Source organism: Melanerpes formicivorus, unplaced genomic scaffold (assembly GCF_026170545.1).
Source record: "Melanerpes formicivorus ecotype bairdi unplaced genomic scaffold, bMelFor1.0.p_v2 SCAF_2, whole genome shotgun sequence".
Lineage (NCBI taxonomy): Eukaryota > Metazoa > Chordata > Aves > Piciformes > Picidae > Melanerpes > Melanerpes formicivorus.
Window position 1 is genome coordinate 12616194 of NW_027142354.1, and position 24382 is coordinate 12640575.

General features: G+C 43.3%; 1 protein-coding gene across 1 annotated transcript in view; it reads left to right on the top strand.

Annotated features, from left to right (window-relative positions):
• Window positions 1–7102: 7102 nt before the first annotated feature.
• Window positions 7103–24382, top strand: part of AIG1 (androgen induced 1) — a 129714-nt gene continuing 112434 nt past the window's right edge. Inside the window, exon 1 of the mRNA XM_068150895.1 lies at window positions 7103–7417. Coding sequence (XP_068006996.1) covers window positions 7277–7417 — 141 coding nt within the window. The 5' untranslated portion in view covers window positions 7103–7276. The remainder of the gene's footprint in view (window positions 7418–24382) is intronic.

The following is a 24382-nucleotide window of genomic DNA, read 5'->3' on the forward strand; positions in this document are numbered from 1 at the left end:
TTTAAGCCATGAAGATACCTTGCCTGAAGATTTCTTGTTCATGTTCATGTGGATCAGCTTTGTCCAAACATTTCTGGTAAGTGGAGGGACAATACCCAATCAAGAAAAACAAACAAACAAACAAACAACCCACCAAAACCACCAAACCCAACAACAAACCAAAAAAACACACACCAAAAAAACCCAAGCATCAGTATCCAGGAAAACCATTCTATGGAACCATCTGCAATGCAATAGCATCACAGTATGCTAGAGAGCCCCTGCCATTCTTAGCCCAGAGAAATGTGAGCCTTCAGCAGCAGACTGTACCAAAGGCAAAGATACCTACTGAAAATTACATTGTTTCTACAAGTGGTGTAAAAGACATTTTCAGGATCAGCACTAGAATAAAAAATTAGATAGAACAGCTGCTCCCTGATAATGACAGAGAGACCCTGGTTACTGCTGTAATGTCTGGCAGATATTAAAAAGCCATAGGAATGGTGTTTCTCTGAGAGTCACTCCTACCAAAGAGGAGGATTTGGCAACAAGCAGCAGATCTTGTAGGGGGCCGAGCAGATGACAGCAGGCACCTCCAGGTTTGTTTGGCAGCCCAAATGCAATACAAGCTTCTGCAAAGTCATCAAATCCAATCTAGTTTACAAGTTTGGCCAAAACTTCTGAGGTGCTTATTTGGTTGGTATTACCCTTGCTAGCCAGTGCTGCTTCTGCTATGGCCTGAGCTGCTGCTGTATTAGATGTCTATTACTGCTCTCCCTTGATCAGTTAAACCTTACTGCAGCTGAACCAGAAAATTATTCATCCATTCACAATAGAAAATACTGTATTTTTTAATATTTCAGGTTTTCTCAGCAGTCTGAGCTGTACCTGGGTGATGTGTAAGTACATGCTAGTAATCTTAAAATCAATGAAGAAATAGCTCTTGCTGAGATGAACTTTCAGTCAGGACACAAGACAGGAAGTGTTACTAGCCCAGCCATATGGATGAGAATTTGGGGTAGCAATAGGGTGGAGATAAATAATTTTACAACTTTAATTGGCAATGTGGGGGAAGAGATTTGTTCCAATTCAAATTTTAGACATACTAAGTCTCCAGCACAAATGAACAATTATATAACTCTTTGATGCAGGCAATGCTACAGGAGTGACTTGGGGCATGTGCATCACTCCTTGTGTCTCATCCCACCTCCAACCCCTTTGCCCAGGTCTTCAGCGGTGGTGGCATGGTGATGCTCTCAAGGGATGTAAGCCACTAGATAGCTGATTTCAACAAGATAGTCTAGAAAGCTGAGGCAGACTTGGTGAGTTATGTGCTAGTCATATATACACCTCCATTTACACTACAGCATCACAGAGGTTGGAAGTGACCTCTTGAAATCATCTATCTAGTTACAGTATCACAGTATAACTAAGGTTGGAAGAGACCTCGAGGATCATCGAGTCCAACCTGTCACCACAGACCTCATGACTAGACCATGGCACCAAGTGCCAAGTCCAATCCCCTCTTGAACACCTCCAATGATAGTGACTCTACCACCTCCCTGGGCAGCACATTCCAATGACGAACGACTCTCTCAGTGAAGAACTTTCTCCTTACCTCCAGCCTAAACTTCCCCTGTCACAGCTTGAGACTGTGTCCTCTTGTTCTGCTGCTGGTTGCCTGGGAGAAGAGACCAACCCCTTCCTGGCTACAACCACCTTTCAGGTAGTTGTAGAGAGCAATAAAGTCTCCTCTGAGCCTCCTCTTCTCCAGGCTAAACAATCTCAGCTCCCTCAGCCTCTCCTCATAGGGCTTGTGTTCAAGGCCTCTCACCAGCCTTGTTGCCCTTCTCTGGACACGTTCAAGTGTTTTGATGTCCTTCTTAAACTGAGGGGCCCAGAACTGGACACAGTACTCAAGGTGTGGCCTAACCAATGCAGAGTACAGGGGCACAATGACTTCCCTGCTCCTGCTGGCCACACTATTCCTAATGCAGGCCAGGATGCCATTGGCCCTCTTGGCCACCTGGGCACACTGCTGGCTCATGTTTAGGCATCTGTCAATCAGCACCCCCAGGTCCCTCTCTGTTTGGCAGCTCTCCAGCCACTCTGACCCCAGCCTGTAGCTCTGCATGGGATTGCCGTGGCCAAAGTGCAGCACTCGGCACTTGGACCTGTTGAATGACATCACGTTGTACTCTGCCCTTATGTCCAGTTGGTCGAGGTCCCTCTGCAGAGCCCTTCAACCCTCTAACTGACTAACATCTGCTCCTAACTTGGTGTCATCTGCAAATTTGCTGATGACTGACTCAATCCCCTCATCCAGATCACCAATGAAGATGTTAAAGAGGATGGGGCCCAGCACTGATCCCTGGGGGACACCACTGGTGACTGGCTGCCAGCTGGATGTGGCACCATTCACCACCCCTCTCTGGGCTCAGCCCTCCAGCCAGTTCCTAACCCAGCACAGAGTGTTGCGGTCCAAGCCACGAGCTGACAGCTAGTTGAATCCTCCTCTGATATGTGGATACCAAAACAAACCCAAACCCACAAACAAACAACAATAAAAAGCGCCACCAAAAAATTCCTTAGCATTCTCATCTGCCAGCCTGCACAGCAAAGATTAAAACTTGGACTCCAAGATGTTGCACTTTATTATGCCAAAATGGCAAGTGGCAAAACCATCGTGCTACTCATTTTATATTAACAATTGGATGGGAAACTCACCTTGTAATTTATTTTGTTTTCCCCCCATTTAGTTTCCTGACAGATTTGTAGTTGTTTTGCTTCCCTTTGCTGTAGTAGAGAGCATTTATTACCATCTCTCAGAATCACAGAATTATTGAGGAAAGAATAGACCTCTGAGATCATCAAGTCCAGCCTGTGACCTAACACCACCGCATCTCCCACCCAGACACACCAGTGCTCTGGACACTCTCCTTTCTAAAGTCATTTCTCATCTCTACTGAATGACAAATGTGTCCCACGTCACCCTCCCACTTTCAAATAAACATAGAGTATGTGACTTAGGAAAATTCAGTTGAGACTTTTCACAGTTTACATGTAAACAAATTTGTAAACATCAGGATCTGAAAAATCACAGGCTGTAATTAATATCATATTTTACATGTTTATATTCTACCTTACTATGATTTATGTGTTTAATCAAAAACCTGAGAGGTAAATATTTTACAAAGTATCAAAAAGTTGGGAGTCATTTAGCAAAATAAAGGGAAAATTAGTAAACTTCTCATTTTTTCTTTGCTGAAAAAAAAAAGCACCAAATTCAGAGGAAAATAAAATCCACTGCAAAACCATTTCATCCAGTCACAAAAGACTTTGGTGCTTGTCTCTCAATAGACAGGGAGTACAGTCCACAGTAGCACACAAAGGTTAATGGCAACCTACAATCTAATTAGCCCTTACTATAATACTGTACAGAGATTCATCAGATCCTTCTTCAGAAAGGACACAGGCACAAAGAACCAACCAAAAAGGAGTTACACTTCCTTTTAAATATCTAGAAATGTGTAATAAAGAAGAGTCTTTCATCAGGAAGACACTGGGCTGAGCCAAACATGTGAGTTAGCCTGCCTTGAGATTTTCTTGACTGGAAGTGGAAAAAAAACCAAACAGGGAACAAGAATACTTATTCATTCTGCTTCATTTAGGCTTTCACCTTGGCTTACAAACTGAGTGAAAAGTTTCCCTTTGTATAAGGTCAAGATTTTCTCTGAGCTTTGCTGAGATTTTCAATGGAAGCATGGAAAGCAGAACTGAAGAGCATTTAGCCAGAGTAGTTTTCCACTTTTTAAAAAGTTTTGAGAATGCTGTAACCCACATGTTTAAATACATGTGACTAAAAGGCAAACTGAGAAATTATGGCTATTGAATCATGTTTAGTGACTGCTAATGTCTGTGGTGCCTTATTAGCGACACAGCAGGGACCCAACGAGTGAGTTACTGTGCTATGTAGGAGGAGGTGCAGTTAGAAGAGAAGAGAGGGCAGAAGGCTTAGACAGCCCCAAAGTCTTTCAGTCAGAGGCCTGCAAGAGGCACAAGGGTGAGCATGGATACGTATCAGTCATGTTGTGGAGCTCCACTTGCTTTTAAGAGCCTACGAAATTCAAGGTCAGCAAGACTTGCACATGAAGGTGGCCTCTGCAGTAGCACCAAAGCTCATGTGAAGATTTTATTTTAGAAGTAAATCTCTCAATTATCTGGACTGATACTGTGCTCTAGTTTATAATGACACAGCTTCAGAATGCAAGCTGGACTCCTTGTGGGGAAAAAAAAAAGAGGGAACAAAAAGAAGAGATGTAGAGATGTGCTCTAGGGGTCACTTAATGCATTCCAGCCTCCAATGAATATTCAGTCCACAGGTCCAGAGAAAAACTATCCTGAATTGAAACCTGCTACGGTGCATACAGTACAGACATCAGGTCCTCAGCAGTGGCTGCTTTACAGATTCACTCATATTGGGTCACACTGCTAATGTTTAATATTAGCCTGGTCTCTCATTGTATTGCAGACCATCACATTCCGCTCAGATACCTCTTACACTGAAGCTGGAGGCTTCAATGAGACCAAAGCTTTGTAGCCTGTAAAACTAAAATACCTGCCACCAACACCAGGAAAGTCCGCTTGCCCCCAGTGCTTGCTGGGGCTGTGAGCTGGTTGTAAGGTAATCTAAAGGATCTGATGGAAAATTCATGCTCTGTAGTTCTAAAGAGGGGTCTTTGTCCACGCCTGACATACAATTCCTCTGAATAAACAGAGATTTTAAAACTGTGCTAATTGCATCTAGGACAACTGCTAGCATGTAGTCTCCTAAAAGCCCTTCATTTTTGCAGAACTTGAGCACAGTGAATACCAAATGAAGAGGCTTTGACTCTATGTGACAGGATAAAAGCAGGGAACACATTGCAGAGTTACTGATACTTTTTGCATTCCAGTAGCTTAACTATGATGGAGGATCATATTATTCAAATATTTATTTCAAAAGATAAATGTATGGAGATGGTGTTTATTGAAATAGTTTGTCTATTCAAACCCAGATGTCACTGCTAGTGGAGACGTTTCCTTTAAAAAAACACCTAATTTTTCTAGATTTTGGAGCGATTTAATACTTACCCTGCAATCAAGCATTTCAAGACTCTTCCCTTTTCAGGATGTAGAAGTCCAAGCACAAGACCCCCCTCATTTGCTCCTAGCATCAGGGATCTCTTTTGTGATCAACCTCCTGCTGACAGAAATGGTCATTCCTTATAATGCTGGTACTCCACTTGATGCTTTCATCCAGGAATAATGAGGTTCCCATTTTACAGTGTTTGCAGGTACTAGAAAGTGCACCTCTAGCAATTGTGTGTGTGATGAATAGAAACACCAAGGACTTGTCAGTGCCTCAGAAACACACATAAAAGGACAAATCATAAGAGTCATCGACTGGGTTGGGTTGGAAATCACCTTTAACAGTAACCTAGTCCAACTACTTTGCACTGAGCGTATTTCCAGGGATGGGGCATCTACAACCTCTCAAGGCAACCTGTTTCAGTGTTTCACCACCATCGCTGTAAAAAAATTCTTCCCTGCGTCTAGTCTTAGTCTATCCTCTGTTAGCTTACAACCATCATCCTTTGTCCTTTCACCACATGCACTGCTTAAAAGGCTGTCCTCATCTTTCCTATAGCACCCTGAAAGGCCACTGTAAGGTCTCCCAGGCACTTTCTCTTCTCCAGGCTAAACAACCCCAACTCTCTCAGCCTTTCTGCATAGGTGTTCCAGCCCTCGAATCATTTATGTGACACTCCTCTGGACGTGTTCCAACAAGTCTGTATCATTCTTGTGCAGAGGACTCCAAAGTTGGACACAATACTCCAGGTGAGGTCTCACCAGAATGGCAGAATCACCTCCCTTGACCTGCTGGCCACACTTCTTTTGATGCAGCCCAGGATGCAGTTGCCTTTCTGTTCTGTGAGGACATGTTTGCTCATATTCAGTTCTTCATCCACCAGTACCCTCACGTTCTTCTCTGCAGAGCTGCTCTTAATCTCCGCACACCTCAGCCTGTATTGACATTGAGGACTGCCCCGGCCTAGGTGCAGGACCTTGCCATTGTCCTTGTCAAACTTCTTGAGAGTAACACAAGACCACTTTCCAAACTTAGACGCCTAAGTCCCTCTGGATGGCATCCCATACTTTTGTCCCTCTGGTGTGTCAACTGCACTGCTTATCTTGATGTCATCTGCAAACGTCACAAGTGTGCACTCGATACCAGTGTTGTCTGTTTTAAGGCTCTCCCCGGTGGGCAAGCTGCATGGAACTCAGCATCCGGCCAGAGGCCCCAGCATCTGGTTTGCTTCCCTCCAGGACCGAGTGACCTCCCAGCGCATTGGGCCCCTTTGGGTTGCAGTGTCTTCACACCTGCTCCAGTGGCCTGACACATACTCCAGCGGCCCCTGTGGGGGGCTGCAGAAGCCCAACACTTGCTTCAGTGGCCTAACATCTGCTCCGGCGGCCCGACACCTGCTCCGGCACTCTACCCGCCGCTCATTGACCCTGCCGTAGTCAACTGGTGTCTGCTTCCTGCCGTCCCCCCAACACGCCCGGCCGGGGTCGGATGCTGCGGCCGGGCTGCCACGGCGGCAGATACGTGCGACAGCGTTTCAAGATACCGGGATTAAACTCGTGACTACTGATGCGCTGCACTTTTTGCCTGAAAATGCGGGCAGCCAGCTTCTACCAATAACTTACTACCCCTGCTCACAGTCCTGCCTTCCCGGGGCACCGGCTCCCATTGGCTGGGCCGCGCCGCCCGAGCCCCGGCCCCGCACCTGCCACTGCCGCCGGAGCAGCGCGTCGGGGGTGGCCGGGCGATGGTATTGCGCTCCGCTGCCCCGTGAACAGCCTCTAGCTGCTCGGTCCGGCCTCAGAGCTGCGGTTCGGGAGCGCCCAGAGTCCGCCAGCCAGGCTGCTGCAAGCGGCATCGGCACCGGCACCGCCAACCACCCCCTGCAGCCCCGCCCGCGTCGTGCCGTTGCCCGTGCCGGTGCCGCTGCCCCCGCCGCCGCACACCGCGGCCCCTCCGCTCCGCCCCGGCCGGGTCGAACGCGGCGCGGGGGCGCTCGGAATCCCGCCCGCACGGGTGCGCACAGCCACGCGCACACACACACTCGTATACACACACGGGCGCACACACGCGCGCGCGCACACACACACAGAGGCGCACACACGGAAGTGCACCCCGAGCTGGCTCGAAGCCTACCGCCGCCGAGGCCGCCCCGGCGCAGTGTGCAACATGGCGCTGGTGCCCTGCCAGGTGCTGCGTGCCGCTATCCTCCTGTCCTATTGCTCCATCCTGTGCAATTACAAGGCCATTGACATGCCCGCGCATCAGACCTATGGAGGCAGCTGGAAATTTCTGACCTTCATAGACCTGGTAAGTGTCCCCGGCACCCGTGGCCCTGCCCCCTCCCTCAGGCTGCCCGTAGAACGGCCGCGGCCCTGCGCGGGAGGTCTGGAGGCGGCGGCCCTGCTCGACGGCAGCGCCATGAGGTGCCCTTAAAGCGGGGACGGCGACATGTTGTAACTCCAGGGCCGGCCGTGAAAAGGGCCAGCGGGACACCGCGGCAGCCGAGCCGGGTGGTTTGAACCGAGAAAGACACAGACAATGCCGAGGGGCTGCTGCGTGTATGCGGGGATGGTGCACCTGACGCCCTGTCACTGCAGTGCTGATGCTGTCCTCCGCCTTCGTTAATGGCTGACAGTAAACAGCAGAACCAGCTGCCCCCAGCATTTGGCTCCATTATGCTGTCAAAATAGAAAACGTCTTGCTCCCTTTGGCCCTTCTGAGGAATCCATCCCCGACAGCTGCAAGTGTGTGAGAGTGACACAGAAAATGCTGGGTAACACAACTTCTGAATCCAGTTAGTTTTGGTTACAAATCCATAAACGAACCTACAAAGCAAAAGATAGTTCATGTCAGTTGTTTTCATAAGGGCCCATATCTGCAACAGAGATGACCATGCTGGAAAATACCAGCTGCTGGCTAGGGGCTGGTTTTGCTCTGAGATTCCCAACCTTGTTGCCTCCGGTACTGTTCTCTTATTGCAGGAGGGAGGAGAGAGGGTGGGAGGAAGAAGAGAGATAGGAGGAGAAACTTACACCTAGTGCCTGAATCAAAAATGTTTTGGGTTCTTTTTTCCTTGAATTCACAATGTAATCAGGAAATACTACAGTGCTTCCCAGTGACAAGACCTCTCTCAGAATCTCATTTAGATTCACGAGTATTGCTACTATTGCTACTATATGCTTCATACCCAGTCAGTAAGTTGAGTTTGTGAGTTTGGAGACCCAACTCAAACACTATGAACCTGGCAAGGCAAGTGTGTAAATTGCTGTATCAAGATTAAGCAAAAGTTTGCTGAAGTCTATATATTTTATTTTGAGAGAAAAAGGACCTACTGTATTTTGCATTTAGCTGGGAATTTCTGTGTTAAGTGCCAAAAATTTGCTGGCTGAGGATCTGCATCTGTAACTAGTGCTTTTGCTGTGATTTTAAAAAAGCATCTTCAGGCCTGATGATGGCCCAAAAGATCAAGGTAAATATGTGGTGCTTTCTAAAATGTCTAGAACAGTTATTAACTGCAGCTAGTAATTTCTGGCCTTTATCTAGTAGTTGTCGTGTGTTTCTCATAGTCAAGTCTAAGTTTCATACAGTCTTCAAGCCTTCCAAATAACAAGCAATTCAGTGACTCTAATGCCTTTATCAGTGACTAGATGTCTCCACTTTTGGACAATATTTACTTATGGCCAAATGGTAGCATCTCATCTAAGAAAAGCTGTCTTTCTGTCTCCTGGGACAACTGTGAGACTTGAAGGAAGAAGAATCGAGATTCCCGAGGAGGGTATCAGGAGGTATGGTTGGAGGATGTTGGGCACTTTTCCAGAATACTGTAGATTGAATTAAATCTTGAGCTCTTCCATAAGTTTAAATTTCCCTAACCATGTGCAGTGTTCCTGTGTCAGTCACATTCAAAGGCTGTCTAGACAAAATATCATCAATGCCAGAGTCTTGGCAGACGTTTTCTTGCTACAGATTGTACCTCCACAAGCAGAGATTTCATCTTTGACATCACAGAAGCACGTAGAAATTCTTTCTGTTTCCAAAAACTGCTACCAGTATTTTGAGAAAAGTGAATTTATGGCTTGAATCTGAAAAGTAGTTTGGAATTTTTTTTACATCTGTCCATTTATAAAGGGACATTCCTTCCAAGTCTCAACATTATATAAATGTAGAGGAGATTTAGGTAGCTAACTTAGCAGAAGTGTTGTATGAAAACCTTTACAGATATGTGCAGGTAATACAAATTTAAATCTAATTAGGGCAAAACTAGTAGTTTGGACTTTGAAACACAAACCATGCATTGATCTGAACAGTAGACTGACAGCCCTTACACTTTTTACCAAAGTTGAGTGTTATGAGGAAGTTATTTAATGCAAAGCTAAAGACTGTAAAGTCCCTGTCCATCTATAATATTTTGGATGTTCATACCTAAGTAAGATTTTTTTTGGATGCCAATATTCATGCTTAATCTATCCTGTTCTTGAATTAAGAAAGAAAATAAGCACAACTGATGACTTCTTTTAACCATTGTCATTTTGATGGTATTTGGAGGTGTTAGATATTTATCCTCAACCTTTCATTCAAAAGGTTGTAAAGATTACCTTTGGATTCCAAATAACAAAAGAAATAATTATTCTTTTTGTGTGTGTGTGTGTGATTTATAGAATGGGAAACTGAAGTACAAAGAGATAAAACAATTACAGCCAAGATCAGTCAGGGGGCCCAGAAGATCAGAGTTTTGAACTGAACATTCAAGCTAGCTTAAAACTAAAAGGCGTTGCTTTCATTTAGCCTCACAACACAAACCAAGCGATGAAGTTCCTGTGAAAAAAGCAAAGAACTGGATTCAGATGGGATATTTCAAGACTTGTGCCTAAATTTTCATGTATACCTGCCTTTGTCAGATTCACATTTTGTGCTTTGGTAGTGAACTGCTGCAGGAGTGCACAGTCTTGTGCTACAACCCATCAATTCATTGTTGAGTTAGGGTGAAAAAGACGCCAGTACAAAATGATTCTTTGCAACAGGTCTATCGGCTATGTAAGTCTCGGAAATTTTCCCTACTTGTACCACTCTTTGTTTAGTTCTCTAAGTACTTGAAGTAGCTGAATGCCTTTCTAAATACATGTTTGTTGAGGGATCTGTTGCGCCAACTTGTGTAAAATAGCAGGATCTTTGCTATTGCAAGGAGTTAAGGTTTTTTCCTTCAGTTTGTCTTGACTTACTCTTGTTGTGAGAGGAGGCAAAGGTAAATAGAATTTTTATTCTGGAGTAAAGTGGTACCTGTGGGTGCTGAAAGAAGACCAGTTCTACTTTCTATGTTTGTGTGTGATTATTGGAAAAGTAGCTTAGAGTTAAAATAAGTACGCATCTCCTTAATAAGGAATGAAATGGTCTGGATAGCTTCTAGTGTTGGTTGTGCGGTTTCGGTAAAAAATTTATTCCTTAAAAGAAGTTATAGTAAAGCAAGAGAATATTGCACATATATAGGCATGCATTAAGGAAATACTGCTTGGTTGTTGGTGGTTTTTTTTTTTTTAAATATTAAGGTCTCTCAGATAGGCTGAACAGGGTAGTCATAGAGACAGAAAGCAAGGAGAGGTTTTTGGAAGCAGTCTCAAGTGTTATGTTTTATGAGTTTTATGATTAATGGTTTTATTTTGAATGTTAATGTGGGTATTCATACAACTTCATTCAGGGCAGCCAGAGCTAGAGAAGAACAAATTTTGTTCATAAATAAATCTTCCTGGCCTTATACTTATGTTATTCTCTTGAAAGCAATATCAGGATGTCTGTGTATGAACTTTTATACATTGTCTGGCAGATTGAGTTCTGCAAAAAAACAGGTATGAGCTCTGTTTCCAGCACATTTTTTTGCTAGAACATCTGTATCTGTTCTGCAGAAAAATGCCTTTAAGTTTAGTTTAAGTTCAAGTAAGTCATCAGAACTTAGTTTATTTCTTGTCTTTGGAAAGTTTTAGAGGGATATGATAACAGTAGGACTAGAAGCTGGAGTTGGTAGATTTGTCATTTACTTATTTAGTACATTAAAATATATGATGCAGTTACTAGACACAGAAAAAGAGTGCATCTGAAACCATGGCTAAAATGTATAGGTGGTTTGTGCCAGGTTTGGATTTAGTTATGCTGATAGGGGATACAATGATCAGAAAAAGTCAGAGACCAGAATATAAAGAACTAAGGAATAATAAACTCTACTATTGGTGTGGTATCTGAAGCTGAGCAAGTTTCATTGCTGTATGGGTTGAGCTTACCACAATATGGGACCAAAGTGAAAGTATTCTACACTCTATGGAGTATATCTGCAACTCTTTTCCAAGATTTCCTTTAGTAAAATTAATTTATACTTCTGCTTTCATCATCTGTAAAGTTTACCTGATACCCCAGTATTTTATGGCTTTTGTGTGAAAAGATTATGGAACTGTAAAATAGTATTGTGTATTATTCCCAGAGGTAATTCATCACTGTGTCTAAATATCTGTGTTCTTATTATAACAGAGAATACAGTCAACAGAGCACTTACCTGTTTACTGAGAAAGAAGGGGTTTGCTTTTTGAGGAATAACAAGGTGGGGTTTCTTAATAGTGCTTAATGTATTGAGAGAAAACACAACGATATTCATAAGGAAGCCTTTTAATGAATGTGTGGTTTAGAGCTTTCAGTCTGTAAACATGTCAACAAAACAGTTAGGTATCATGCCATCAATGCAGTAATAAAAATGTAATAGCATTGCTGTGTCTTATTCATAGAACAGTGTTTTCCATAGGCTTTTGGTAGCACTATCACAAATTGAGTTGAATTTAAGTACTACCTTGAGGAGTTCCACTTTCACATAGCATTAGCTTGTCCTTATTTTATGGCTGAACTTAAATATGTTGAACATTTGATTTGGGAATTTTTAGGAAACTTACAACAGTCTTTACATACTTGTGTTGGCAGTAGGGTTGGCAGGGAAAAGGAGAGTGGAGGAGAACAGAAATTGGGATCATCTACTATGACAATAAATTTGACTAACGCCAGTAGTACTATTTTATAACTTGGAGAATGTAAGTGATAAGTAATAGTGCTGTATTCCAAAACAGTGTAAAGTCTGCAGAGTTTTGCCAGAACAGTTAAAACATCTTCAAGCAGTTGGTTTAGTAGTCTTTCTGTTCTCTTAAGAAAAAAAAAATCCTATTTATTTTGTATTGCAATTGAATTATTTCCTTTACAATTTTAGCAGGGTGGTAAGGATAATTCACATGATCTTATATATCTCTATATGTCACTATCATTAAATATTTTAAACAATTAAACAAGCACCACAAATCCAGTGTTCTGTGTTTGCATTCTATGCTGAATTCAAAATTGGGATTCTGAGCTGGTGAGGGGTTTGGAACACAAGCCCTATGAGGAGAGACCTAGGGAGCTGGGGTTGCTTAGCCTGGAGAGGAGGAGGCTCAGGGGTGACCTTATTGCTCTCTACAGCTACCTGAAGGGAGGTTGTAGACAGGCAGATATTAGTCTCTTCTCCCAGACAGCCAGCACCAGAACAAGAGGACACAGTCTCAGGCTGCACCAGGGGAGGTTCAGGTTGGATGTTAGGAAGAAGTTCTACACAGAGCTGCCCAGGGAGGTGGTGGAGTCACCATCGCTGGAGGTATTCAGGAAGAGACTTGACAGGGTGCTTGGTTGCATAGTTTTGTTGTTGTTGTTGTTGTTATTATTATTATTATTATTATTATTATTATTGCCTTCTTTGATAGAGTGACTAAATCAGCGGACAAGGGAAAAGCTATGAATGTCATCTATTTTCCTGTACAACTTCTTTCTCTTTAAATTAGAGAGATATGGGTTTAGTGGGTGGACTGTTCACTGGATGAGAAATTGGTTGGAGTGTCACATTCAGAGGGTAGCAGTGAATGCCTCCAGATGCAGATTGGTGACAAGTGGTGTCCCTTCAGGGGTCTGTGCTACAACCAGTGCACCCTTGGCAAATTTACAGATGACATCAAGATAAGCAGTACAGCTGATGTACCAGAGGGATGGGGTGCTATCCAGAGGGACACAGACAAACTTGGAAAGTGGTCCTGTGGGAACCTCATGAGGTTCATCAAGGCCTAATGCAAGGTCCTGCAGCTGGATTGTTACCAATACAGGTTGGGGAGTGAAGAATTAAGAGCAGCTCTGCAAAGACTTGGTACCAGTGAATGAAAAACTGGACATGAGCAGACAATGTGTGCTCACAACCCAGAAAGGCAACTGTATCCTGGGCTGCATCAAAAGAATGACCTGCAGGTCAAGGGAGGTGATTCTGCCACTGGTGAGACCTCCAGATGGCTGGAACACCTATTAAGAAAGGCTGAGAGAGTTGGAGTTGTTTAGCCTGGAGAAGAGAAAGCTCTGGGGAGACCTTATCATGGCCTTTCAGTACGTAAAATGGGGCTATGAGAAGGATGAGGACAGCCTTTTTAGCAGTACATGTTGTGACAGGACAAGGGATGATGCTTTTAAACTAACAGAAGACAGATCATGACTAGACACAGGGAAGAATTTTTTTACAATGAGGATGATGAAACACTGAATCAGGTTGTCTTGAGAGGTTGTCGATGCCCCATCCCTGGAAACATCGATATCAGATTGTATGGGGTGCTGAGCAACCTGATCTAGGTAAAGATGACCCTTCTCACTGCAGGACAGATAACCTTTAAAGGTGCCTTCCAACCCAAACTGTTCTATGATTCTATTTTGAACGCCAAAGGGAAGCACAGACTCTTTGTTCACTCTTTGAATGGGTGAATATGAAAAGCTTTCTTCCTTCTAATGAAAACTTTTTCAGATTTTGCCTTATGTGCCTGCATGTATTTGACTGATTAATTTTTTTCCCATACTATGTTTTCCAAATGCTCTGAATTTGTTATTAGTGTTCAAAGCCCTATGGCCTTTGTTCTATTACTCTTCCAATGTATGATGCAAGATTTTCCAATTCAACATAGTTAGTCTGCTACCACTGGAAAAGCTGTGTTTTAACTTTTTAGTGGATGGAGAAGTTAACCAAAGTCGGAAGCAAAAAAGTTAAATAATTTGGAAGCTGAAGTAAAACTTCCAGGCTTTTCAAAGAGAAAGAAACTAAGTTAAAATTTGTGTGTTTTCATAAGACCAAGTCACTCTTCCAGTTAGAACTGTGCTTATGCATTTAAAGGATTCTCATCAGCATTTTGCTAGTTAGCTCAGGATATTTTACACTGTGCTGCAAATCTGAGAGATTCTGTTGTTTGGAAACATGTTAAGATCATGTGAAATGCTAGGAGAAAATCAGTAACTGATTTTCAGTTTTCTGAAGGTTCCTGGCAACTTCAATAAGTCCATGCAGTTTTTCCTTGAGAGTTTGAAGGCAACATTTGAATGTCTCTCGTTGCAGTCCCTGAACATCGTAGTTTGCCACTGCTCTTGCAAGCATCCTGTTTATAGTAGGATTTCCAAATACTTGGCAAAGGGTGCCAATTATATGATTACTTCCATTGTGCTGCAGTTGTCTGTTAGGTTACTTGTTTCAAAGGGTTAAAACAAAATGAGTAATGCTGGAATTTTTCTAGCTGAATGTTAGGTGTCCTGGTAAAAAAATAAGAGTACAGTGTGCAGAAAAGCAGAATGCTGAATCCCTTGCTAACTTGTAAACCAAAGTGTAAGGGCTAGTGAGTTTTTGCTGTTAAAGAAGAACAATGTTAGAGGTTCAGTCTTACCCCTACAAGTACACTTACCCCTGCTGGACAATTCTGAATGTTTCAGTTAGCTGTGCAGAGATTTTGCAGAGAGTTTCACTTTTGCTGTTAGGAATTGATTGGTTTGTCTTTGATTTTGTCTGTCTCTATTCATATGGGTTTTTTTTAACCTAGTTCTTTGTGTACCTGAGGGTAAATTTACTTTTTTACTTTTTTTCTTCTTCTATTGGAATATATTTTATCAGGTGTCCTGAAGCCTTCTGGTCTTGACAGCACAAAAGTAACAAATAGTTACTTATTTTTTTTGCTAGTATTATTAGAATTCAGTAGGAGTGGGAGTTCCACATGCAGAGCACAGGTGGCATATGTTCCTCGATGTACTTGATCAGATGCAAAAGGAAGAAAAACTGCTAACTTTAAAGGCTGCTGTATAAATTGATGAAATGCCTCAATGCAGAAGGGATGATTTTTCTATGAGATGCTTAACAAGTTTGTGGCTGAAGTGGTGGAATCATTTCATAGAGGTAATATTCAGGCTGCTGTCTCTGGGGGATCATGAAACACTGCAATAGGGCCCTTGACCCAAGTTGTTTATGGCCAGTGCTTATGCAGGCTCAACTCTATAAAGGACGAAAGTAGAGAAGCTGGGAGTGAAAAGGAAGATCCGATAGATGACAGCACTTTGTACCTGGGGTTGTGTAAGTGAGAGAGTGCACCATGCTGATCAGCTTCATGTTGTGGCAAACTGGTTATTTAGAAATTTGACAGTTGGGTATAAGGACAAAGTGAGGCAAAACAAGATGTGGAGCTATGAAGCAGCTAGTGTTTCTTGGCTAAACCAGCATGTGTTAGCTCCCTCAGATGCCCTCTTCTTCTTTGTCCTCTCCTCATTTCTTCCTCCCACACACCTCCAGAGTCTCCCCACACACAAATCTCACACACTTGGTGGCACAGCACCACTTCCCTGCACCTAATTTGGTATAGTGTGCTTCTGCTTAAGGGAGGGTGCTGCAAAACTTTGTCCTCAGAAGCCATATGCACTGACAGATGCAGAGGTCCCCATTTGTTGTTCACTTAAGCGTACAAACAAATTAAAACACCATGGTGTGGAAACTTTCCTGACCTGAGTTTACTTGTTATAGCTGTGTTCCAAGAACTGTGAATTTGTGTGTGCATTAGACAGAATTATCTACATTCCTGTAGGTCCCAGGAAGTGAGTCCTTAGAATTCACGTATCACAAAGGAAGCCTCTACTGTATGGATCTGCTGCACAACACTGTACTTTTAAACTGGACATTGAGGAGGCTGGAAGGAATTTAGAGTGTTTGGAGGTTGATATGGATCTTCGTCTACATGTTTGACCTGAGTTATTTACTTATGCTGCCATAATTTGAAAACAAACTGTTCATAAAAGCCACGGTGTTCTACTGTCTCTCCATATGCAGTACACATCTGAGAGGAAATTGGTCTGCTACTACTGAAATCAGTATATGTGATCAATTAATGAACCATGGATAGAAGATTACAGTGGTTTGAGGTACCAAATGCTATTAGGTTCTGAATGTCAAAGAACTCCAGCTAACTGAAGTGAGAAGAAAGCTTTTGGGTCAGCTGTCTCATGACTAAAAAGGATATTCCTCTATTAAGAAGCTAATGATGCTTCTATTACTAACATACGATTACAGAAGATTAGTATTCAAATCTCTTTGACTCAATGCCGGTGTAATTTCAGAAGCTCAACTCCTCAGATTTTCCAGAGGTTATACTCTATAGTATTCAGTCATATATTCTCATGGTTTGGGGCAGAAGTTAGAAAAATTATATTGCCAAATTAATTCAAAGCTGGTTTGTTCCCTATTAACTATAAGGATGAGTTAAAGTTGCAAGATATATTTTGTGAGGATGTGTTTTAGGAAAGGTTGGAGGGACCTCTTGTTACTTTGGGCATTTGAACGAGTGGCATCTGAACACAGAAGCCAAACATGAATGTCTTTGAACGTGTGCAAGGGATGATTCTACTCATCCACTGCTGGCGTTGTGAATGGAAGTGCTTCCACTTTGCCCTGGTCCATTCATGCTCCTTATCACCCAGTCAGACTCCTCAGTTACAGGTTGCTGAAAATAGAGCCATCACTCTATTTCCCACCCTTTTTTCCTGATGGGCACCCACCTGTGCACTATCTCTTCCCGCATTCCTTCTTAGGTCTTACCCAGCACAGTCTCCTTGATCTTTCAGCTCAGTATCCCAGACCAATTGAACACCCACTGTTCTTCTGGAAGCCTGTGTTCTTCTGTCTAATGCTGCTTTTCTTATCCCATACTCGCTGTCTTTGCTCCCAGTTCATTCACTGTCTTATTCATCCTTGCCCTGCCTTTCCCAAATACCAGACCTCCTCAGGGTCTTTCTCTTGTTAAAGCAGTCTGTGTAGACGCAAAGCAGTGAAGAATCAGGCGTCTTCCATCAGAGAAGCTTGATTTTGGTGTGGTAATCACTTTAAACAAACTACTTTTGGAATTGGAATTGTGGCTTTATGTAAGAATCTTCACTTTGCTCTCTGGTTTCGCTTTCAAGTTTTTAAGCATCCTGGTTACAGGAAAAAACTCCCCTAAGTGTTAAGCATAATGGAGCACAATCCTCATGTTTATTTTGATGCTGAAGTCTTGTCACTTTTTTATTATAAATTTTCCAATTCAGAAGCAGGTGCTTGCAGAAATTGATATGTGAGTTGAAAAACCAAAATAGTGTATGGAATCAGTAATCAGTACTTGCTCAGACATTCTCCATCTTACCTTGGGGTTATTTTGGTAATGTATGCATTTTAAATAAAATATTGATATTATTTACCTTGTATTTTCTGTTTCCTAATAAGAAAACATACAGTAATCATTATTTAACATATACTACATTCAGTGAGATGAACAAAAACATTTTTAAACATTGCTTAGTTTGTTGTTTATTACTGTGATTAACAGAAGCAGATTACTTTTTTTTTCTTCCATCTGAACATATATAAGTACTTACTCCTTGTTTCTGTGGGTGGATTGGGAGTGCATGCAGACAGACCTGTTACAATTTAGAAGTGGGGGAAGAGAGAAATCTTTATTTTACAGTGGTAACTTTCTTTGCAATCCTACCCAAAAGTATATTTATCCTTGTTAGGGGCTGCCTGATAAAGACAAGCCTGCTATGGCTCTATGCCTCCACATCCAACCAGTAGCTGAATATATATCCAGTAGGCAGGAGTTTTCAGCACCTTGCAAGACAAGACCCCCAAAGTACTGAACTTTTTTATTTATTTATTTTTCCACTGTAACTTCTGGTGGGACTGTAAATTTAGAAATTACAAATTTGTAATTTCTTCCAGATGGGAAGAAAAAGTCAATCTCACAATTTCAGATGGAAAAAAACCCCAACATTATAAAAGTATTTCAAAGTAATGACTTCAGTGCAGTTATACTGACCAAGTGAAAACAAAATACTTGATTGTCTTTATTAAAATGCTTGGACAAAATTCCATTACAAAGGAATCAGCTGTTGCAGTGACAAATTGCTATTCAGAAATACTTTGCCAGCTGTATTAATGGAAAACTTGTTTTATTTTCCTTTGGCAAGGGCAAGATCAGTGAGCAGCAAAGTACTGAAAGCTGCGACTTGCTCATAAATGTTGCCCTTACTTCATATGAATTGTACCTGTATTGTGTGAGATAGTAAAAGTAAAATTGAATTTGTAATAAAAAATGAAAGGAGGAGGTGTGATACCAAGTCAAATCCAGAAAATAAATCTCTCTTGTTTGGGGGCTTTTATATTTGTTTGGGGGTTTGTTTTTGGTGTCGTGTGTTGTTTTTTTTGTTGTTCTTTTGTTCTTGTTGTTTGGGTTGCTGGGGTTTTTTTGGTGTTATGTGGGGTTTGGGGGTTTTTTGGTGTGTATGGGTTTTATGTTTGGTTGGGGTTTTGTTAATGCTAAGTACATACTGATTTCAGTGATTCATAAGTGTTTTGAAGAAGTAACCAAATAATAATATGGTATAAGCAAACTCCACTTTTGGCTAGTCTTCCTGCTTAGATCTGGTATTTTGCCGTTCTTGAGTCCTGTGCTCCATGAATGTGACTTAAACATATTTACCAGACAAAGAAGTGCAGTGATAGAGACAAAGGTGTTTTATTAGATGCTTATTTGCATGGTGTGCCTGTATTTCAGCGGTGTAGTTTCCGACAAGATCTCTTTGGCTAGGTTGTAGTGCTAACATGTGAGTCCTCATTCTGAATCACTCCTGTCTCACAGAGTGAATAGAATAGAATTAACCAGGTTGGAAGAGACCTTCGAGATCATAAAATACAACCTATCACCCAACACCATCTAATCCACCTAAACCATAGCACCAAGTGCCTCATCCAGTCTCTTCTTAAACACCTCCAGTGGTGGTGACTCCACCACCTCCCTGGGCAGCCCATTCCAATGGCAATCACTCTTTCTGTGAAGAACTTCTTTGGAGCAGCTTAAACCTCCCCTGGTGCAGCTTGAGACTGTGTCCTCTTGTTCTGGTGCTGGTTGCTTGGGAGAAGAGACTGACCCCCACCTGGCTACAGCTTCCCTTCAGGTAGTTGTAAAGAGCAAGAAGGCCTCCCCTGAGCCTCCTCTTCTCCAGGCTAAGCAACCCTACCTCCCTCAGTCTCTCTTCATAGGGCTTGTGTTCCAAACCCCTCACCAACTTCATTGCCCTTCTCTGGACTCGTTCCAGCAAGTCAACATCTTTCCTAAACTGAGGGGCCCAGAACTGGACACAGGACTCAAGGTGTGGCCTAACCAGTGCAGTGTACAGGGGCAGAATGACTTCCCTGCTCCTGCTGGCCACGCTATTCCTAGTGCAGGCCAGGATGCCATTGGCCTTCTTGGCCACCTGGGCACACTACAAGCTCATGTTTAGCCTACTCTCAACCAGTACCCCCCAGGTCCCTTTCTACTTGGCTGCTCTCCAGCCACTCTGTCCCCAGCCTGTAGCACTGCATGGAGTTGCTGTGGCCAGTGTGTAGAACCCAGCACATAGATGTGTTAAATCTCACGCCATTGGACTCTGCCCATCTGTCCAGCCTGTCAAGGTCCCTCTGCAGAGCTCTTCTACCCTCCAACAGATCAACACCTGCCCCCAGCTTAGTGTCATCTGCAAATTTACTGATGATGGACTCAATACCCTTGTCCAGATCATCAATAAAGACATTGAACAGGATTGAGCCCAACACTAATCCCTGGAGGACACCACTAGTGACTGGCTGCCAGCTGGATGTGGCACCATTCACCACCACTCTCTGGGCTCAGCCCTCCAGCCAGTCCCTAAGCCAGCACAGAGTGCTGCTGTCCAAGCCACAGGCTGACAGCTTGGCCAGGAGTTTGCGGTGGGGGATGGTGTCAAAGGCCTTGCTGAAGTCCAGGTAGACTACATCCACAGCCTTCCCCACATCCCCCAGACAGGTCACCTGATCATAGAAGGAGATCAGGTTGGTGAGGCAAGACCTGCCCTTCCTAAGCCCATGTTGGCTGGGCCTGATCCCTTGGCCATCCTGCAGGTGTGCTGTGATTGCACTCAAGATGACCTGTTCCATGATCTTGCCTGGCACTGAGGTCAGGCTGACAAGCCTGTAGTTTGCAGGTTCCTCCATCTGGCCCTTTTTGTGGGCGGGCATCATGTTGGCCAGCTTCCAGTCCTCTGGGGCTTCTCCAGTGAGTCAGGGCTGTTGAAAAATGATGAGGAGCAGCTTGGCCAGCTCATCTGCCAGCTCTCTCAGCACCCTAGGATGGATCCCATCCAGTCCCATGGACTTGTTGGGAGCCAAATGGCTGAGCAGGTCTCTAACTACTTCCTCCTGGACTACAGGGGAGCTATATTGCTCCCTCTTCTGTACCTTTCAGGGTGCTGGCCTTGAGTGTTTGTATCTTGTGTGAGAGAAGATGTATCCTTGATATTCAGAATTCCATAAAGTAAACTGACCTTTTTAAAGGACTCTTTCTAAGCCAGGTAGATGAGGATTCAGTATTATGAATCAGACCTGGAACAGCCCCGTCTTTTATTAATGTAATGTCTCCTGATTTACTGCAGGAAGCTACTGAAATGATTAAGTGTACCAGCAGTCTGCTTAAAATGCCTGGGTGACCTCCAAAGCACTATGACAAATATCAAAGAAAAATTTTAAAACCTGTGTGATCAGCTGAAGGAAAATTAAGGCCATATCTCAGTTTGTTGGAAATGCTGTTAAAGTAAGAAGACAGGTGGTGGCTGCAGAATGGCAGAACATCTAGGCCACATGCCTTTCCATATGACCTAAAATGAATAAGTACTTTGGGCAGAATGTATCTTTCCACTGGAGTGTGCTTTCCAGTTTTCCTCCTTGGTGATCTTTCCAGAAGAACAGCTGAAGAGTGCCTATTCCAAACAGCCAGTCTTGGCTGTTCTCTTTATGGATACTTGGTTTTGTACCACCTCCTTCATTCTCCAAGAAAGAAGCAATGCACATGTAGACAGAGATCTTCTGATTCCTTTGGGACAAAACTAATAAGTCCTGGTAGCAGGTATCTTATTAAGAACTGCTTTGTAGTGTCATTGCACATTGTATTGCAAGATCTCAAAACACTTAAGACCTAACACCAGCTCACTGCAGACAGACATGGTTCACAAAAATGCAAACTCAGCATGCAGGAAACTGACTGGGCATATAGTTGTTAAAATCCTTAAGGTATTATTTTAGTTGTGTAGTCTTTGTGTTAAAATGTCATTAATCTCAGGTGGTCCAGGAGGTGATTTGTGGGACTGAGGCTGCCCATACATTACTCCTGTTCAGCCTCTGGGGGGTTTTACACAGTGGGGTAGGGCTGGAGTTGAGAGTGGCTCTTTAAGCAGTGCTGTCCATATGATCCAACACCACTTCCATTCTGCCCTGTCTAACCCAGTGATTCATATGCTCAACTACTGTCTGCAAAGAGATGGGAAGTGTGTGGACATTACCATTAGGTGTCAATGAAGGCACTTGCCTCAGTGGAGCAGGAGCAACCTGACTCTATGCTGGCTCCTGTTTTGGCTCCACCTTCTGCGCTCTGAGATAAGAGCCTTATCCTATCTTAGCCTCACCCTTTCCCAGTGTAGAAATGGTATCCTCAACCTGTGCCTACCCAGCTGCTGCAGAACAAGAGATGGAGAGCATCTGAGCACTTGTTTATGTGGTTGATGTAAGAAGGTTCACTTGATAATACAGGAAGAGAACGATGAGTCCAGTCTGTTGATGAGGGATAAAGGAAGGGACACAGCTACTTAAATTTTGATACATCATGGGCTGCTGCTATGGGTGCAGAAGTGGGTGGTTGCTGCAACAGCATGAAGAGAGAGAGCTGCAGCAGGGACAGTTGACCTTCAGGAGAAAAAGAGGAGGTCCCAGGCTGGAGATCTGGCCCTTCTGTATGTTGACTTCAGGGCACTCTCAATGTGCAACAGCCATAGAGATTATTGTCATATTTCTGGACAGAAGGAGGTGTATTTACACCAGCACAAGTGAATGTTGACCCTACTGAGTGTGTACTGTGATGTTAATCCTGTGTGAGCAGGAAGAGCCAGTCGTTCAGCAGCCTGGACAAGTACCATGAATTCTCACATGCTGCCTGTAGACAGTTTCTAACTAGAAAGAGGGAAAAAATAATGTATGGTAGTGCTGACCTACACAGTGAACATATGGATTGGCATGAGGGCTTCCATCCACATGACCTACTTGTGAAACAGCTTCTTTTCTGAAATAAACAGCGCGATATTGTGCCTGTTTGAGTAGGACATGTATTTCTGTTGGCTGGAAGAAAGGAAGGTACAGTTGTCAAGCCCAGATGGAGGCTTTGGAATATGCATGATAGTGGCATCTGTGTGTGGGAAGAATGACTTGAAGTGTGTTGAGGAGGAGGAAGCTTGTTTACTGTGCTACTGTCTTCACGTAGCTGTAGAGTTGAATGGGGAGAGAAATGAGGGATACATTTTGTGCTGGTGGACTATTGCTTCACTACACTGGACCATTTTTTTCCCAATATTCATAATTTGTTTGAAAATTCATAAAGGATGAGTGAGCTGCAGTGGAAGAAGTTGCAAAGAAGTATTGTCAGTATTTTGCCAGTCCCAGGTTCTCATGGATCAGGGCATTGTTTTCCTGAGCTGAGCCCTTTTGTGTAAAGGGTCCAGGACTGAGGTGCCTGTGTGCACCCTCTGGAGAAGAGCATGTTCTGGTAGCCTTCATGATCCTGAATTTTGTTTATGCTCTTACTTATTAGCATATTTTGTAACCCGTGGTAAGGTAAATCCTTAAGCCTACATATCATTGGCGTTTGTTCACTGGGGCCCTGTTTCATTGCCATAGTTGCTGCTGGTTGGCAGCAGTGCTCAAGGGCTGGCCTGCAGGCATGACTCAGCCTGAGGGGCTGTTGTGCGCAGCTTGCCCTCTTCCTTCTGGGGCAAGCAGGGCCATCATGGGCAGATTGGTGAGGTCTCGCAGGCAAGCCCTGCCTGCAGGCAGTCTGTCATTTGCTTCCTGGGCACTTGCCTTATTGCAGGAGAGCAGAGTCAGACTGCGTGCTTCCTCTCCCTGTCTGTAAAGGCAAGCCATGGTTGACAAGATGGGGCAGCTCATAGCTTTCATAGCTGTGGAGTGCATCACCTATCAGGATAAAAGGCAATAATGCCAACCCTAGCCCAAACATTTTGAGATACATGTTAGAGATGTGTATATGTACTTAGGATTGTATATAAAAGAAGGAAGCACAACAAAAATTATTGTATTTGTGGTAAAGTAGAAAAAGTGTCAATTCCCAGACTCCTCCCCCTGCCCCCCCCCCCCCCCCCCCCCCCCCCCTTTAACATTTACCTGTTAGGTTTACAATTTTCAGTCATTAATGCTTTTCTGGGGGGCCAGTATGAGTTCGCGGCTTACTCTCTTTCTCACAACAATGTTTTTCAAGCTTATTTTATTATGAATAAATTTTTCACATTCCCATCCCAGAGCATGGAATTAATCTTTGCTGAATAATTCCCTAGTATCTCTTCCAGTTGTGGCCTAGAAAGATCTTTGACTTAATTAAATAAAACTGGTCTGAAAAGAAAGTCTGAAGATGTACTCTATTACAGGAGTACAAAAAGACATGAGTGAACCCTAGAAGCAAACCTCTAGAATCAGAGAGTCAGTTTTGATGTCAGCTGTTTACTCTGCACTACTGCTCAGTTCATCCTGCAGTGGACTTAGCACTGCAAGACTACCTTGGCTCTTTTCCACTCAGATAAGGTTGTGTATCTGCTAATGTAGGAGATAGCTTTCTGATACACCTAATTTGGGGAGTAGCTGCCATTTTAATTTTAATCATATGATAATGACTTCTGAATTTTTATAATTTGAAAATCTACACCCTAAGTGATTTATCTAGTTTGAGCTTTCTGCTGACAGCAGTTGGACCTGCTTCCAGTATAAACATCCTTCCCTTTTCATTTTCTGGCAGGTTTATTAACAAACCATGCTTGGCACCTTTGCCATTCACCAAATCT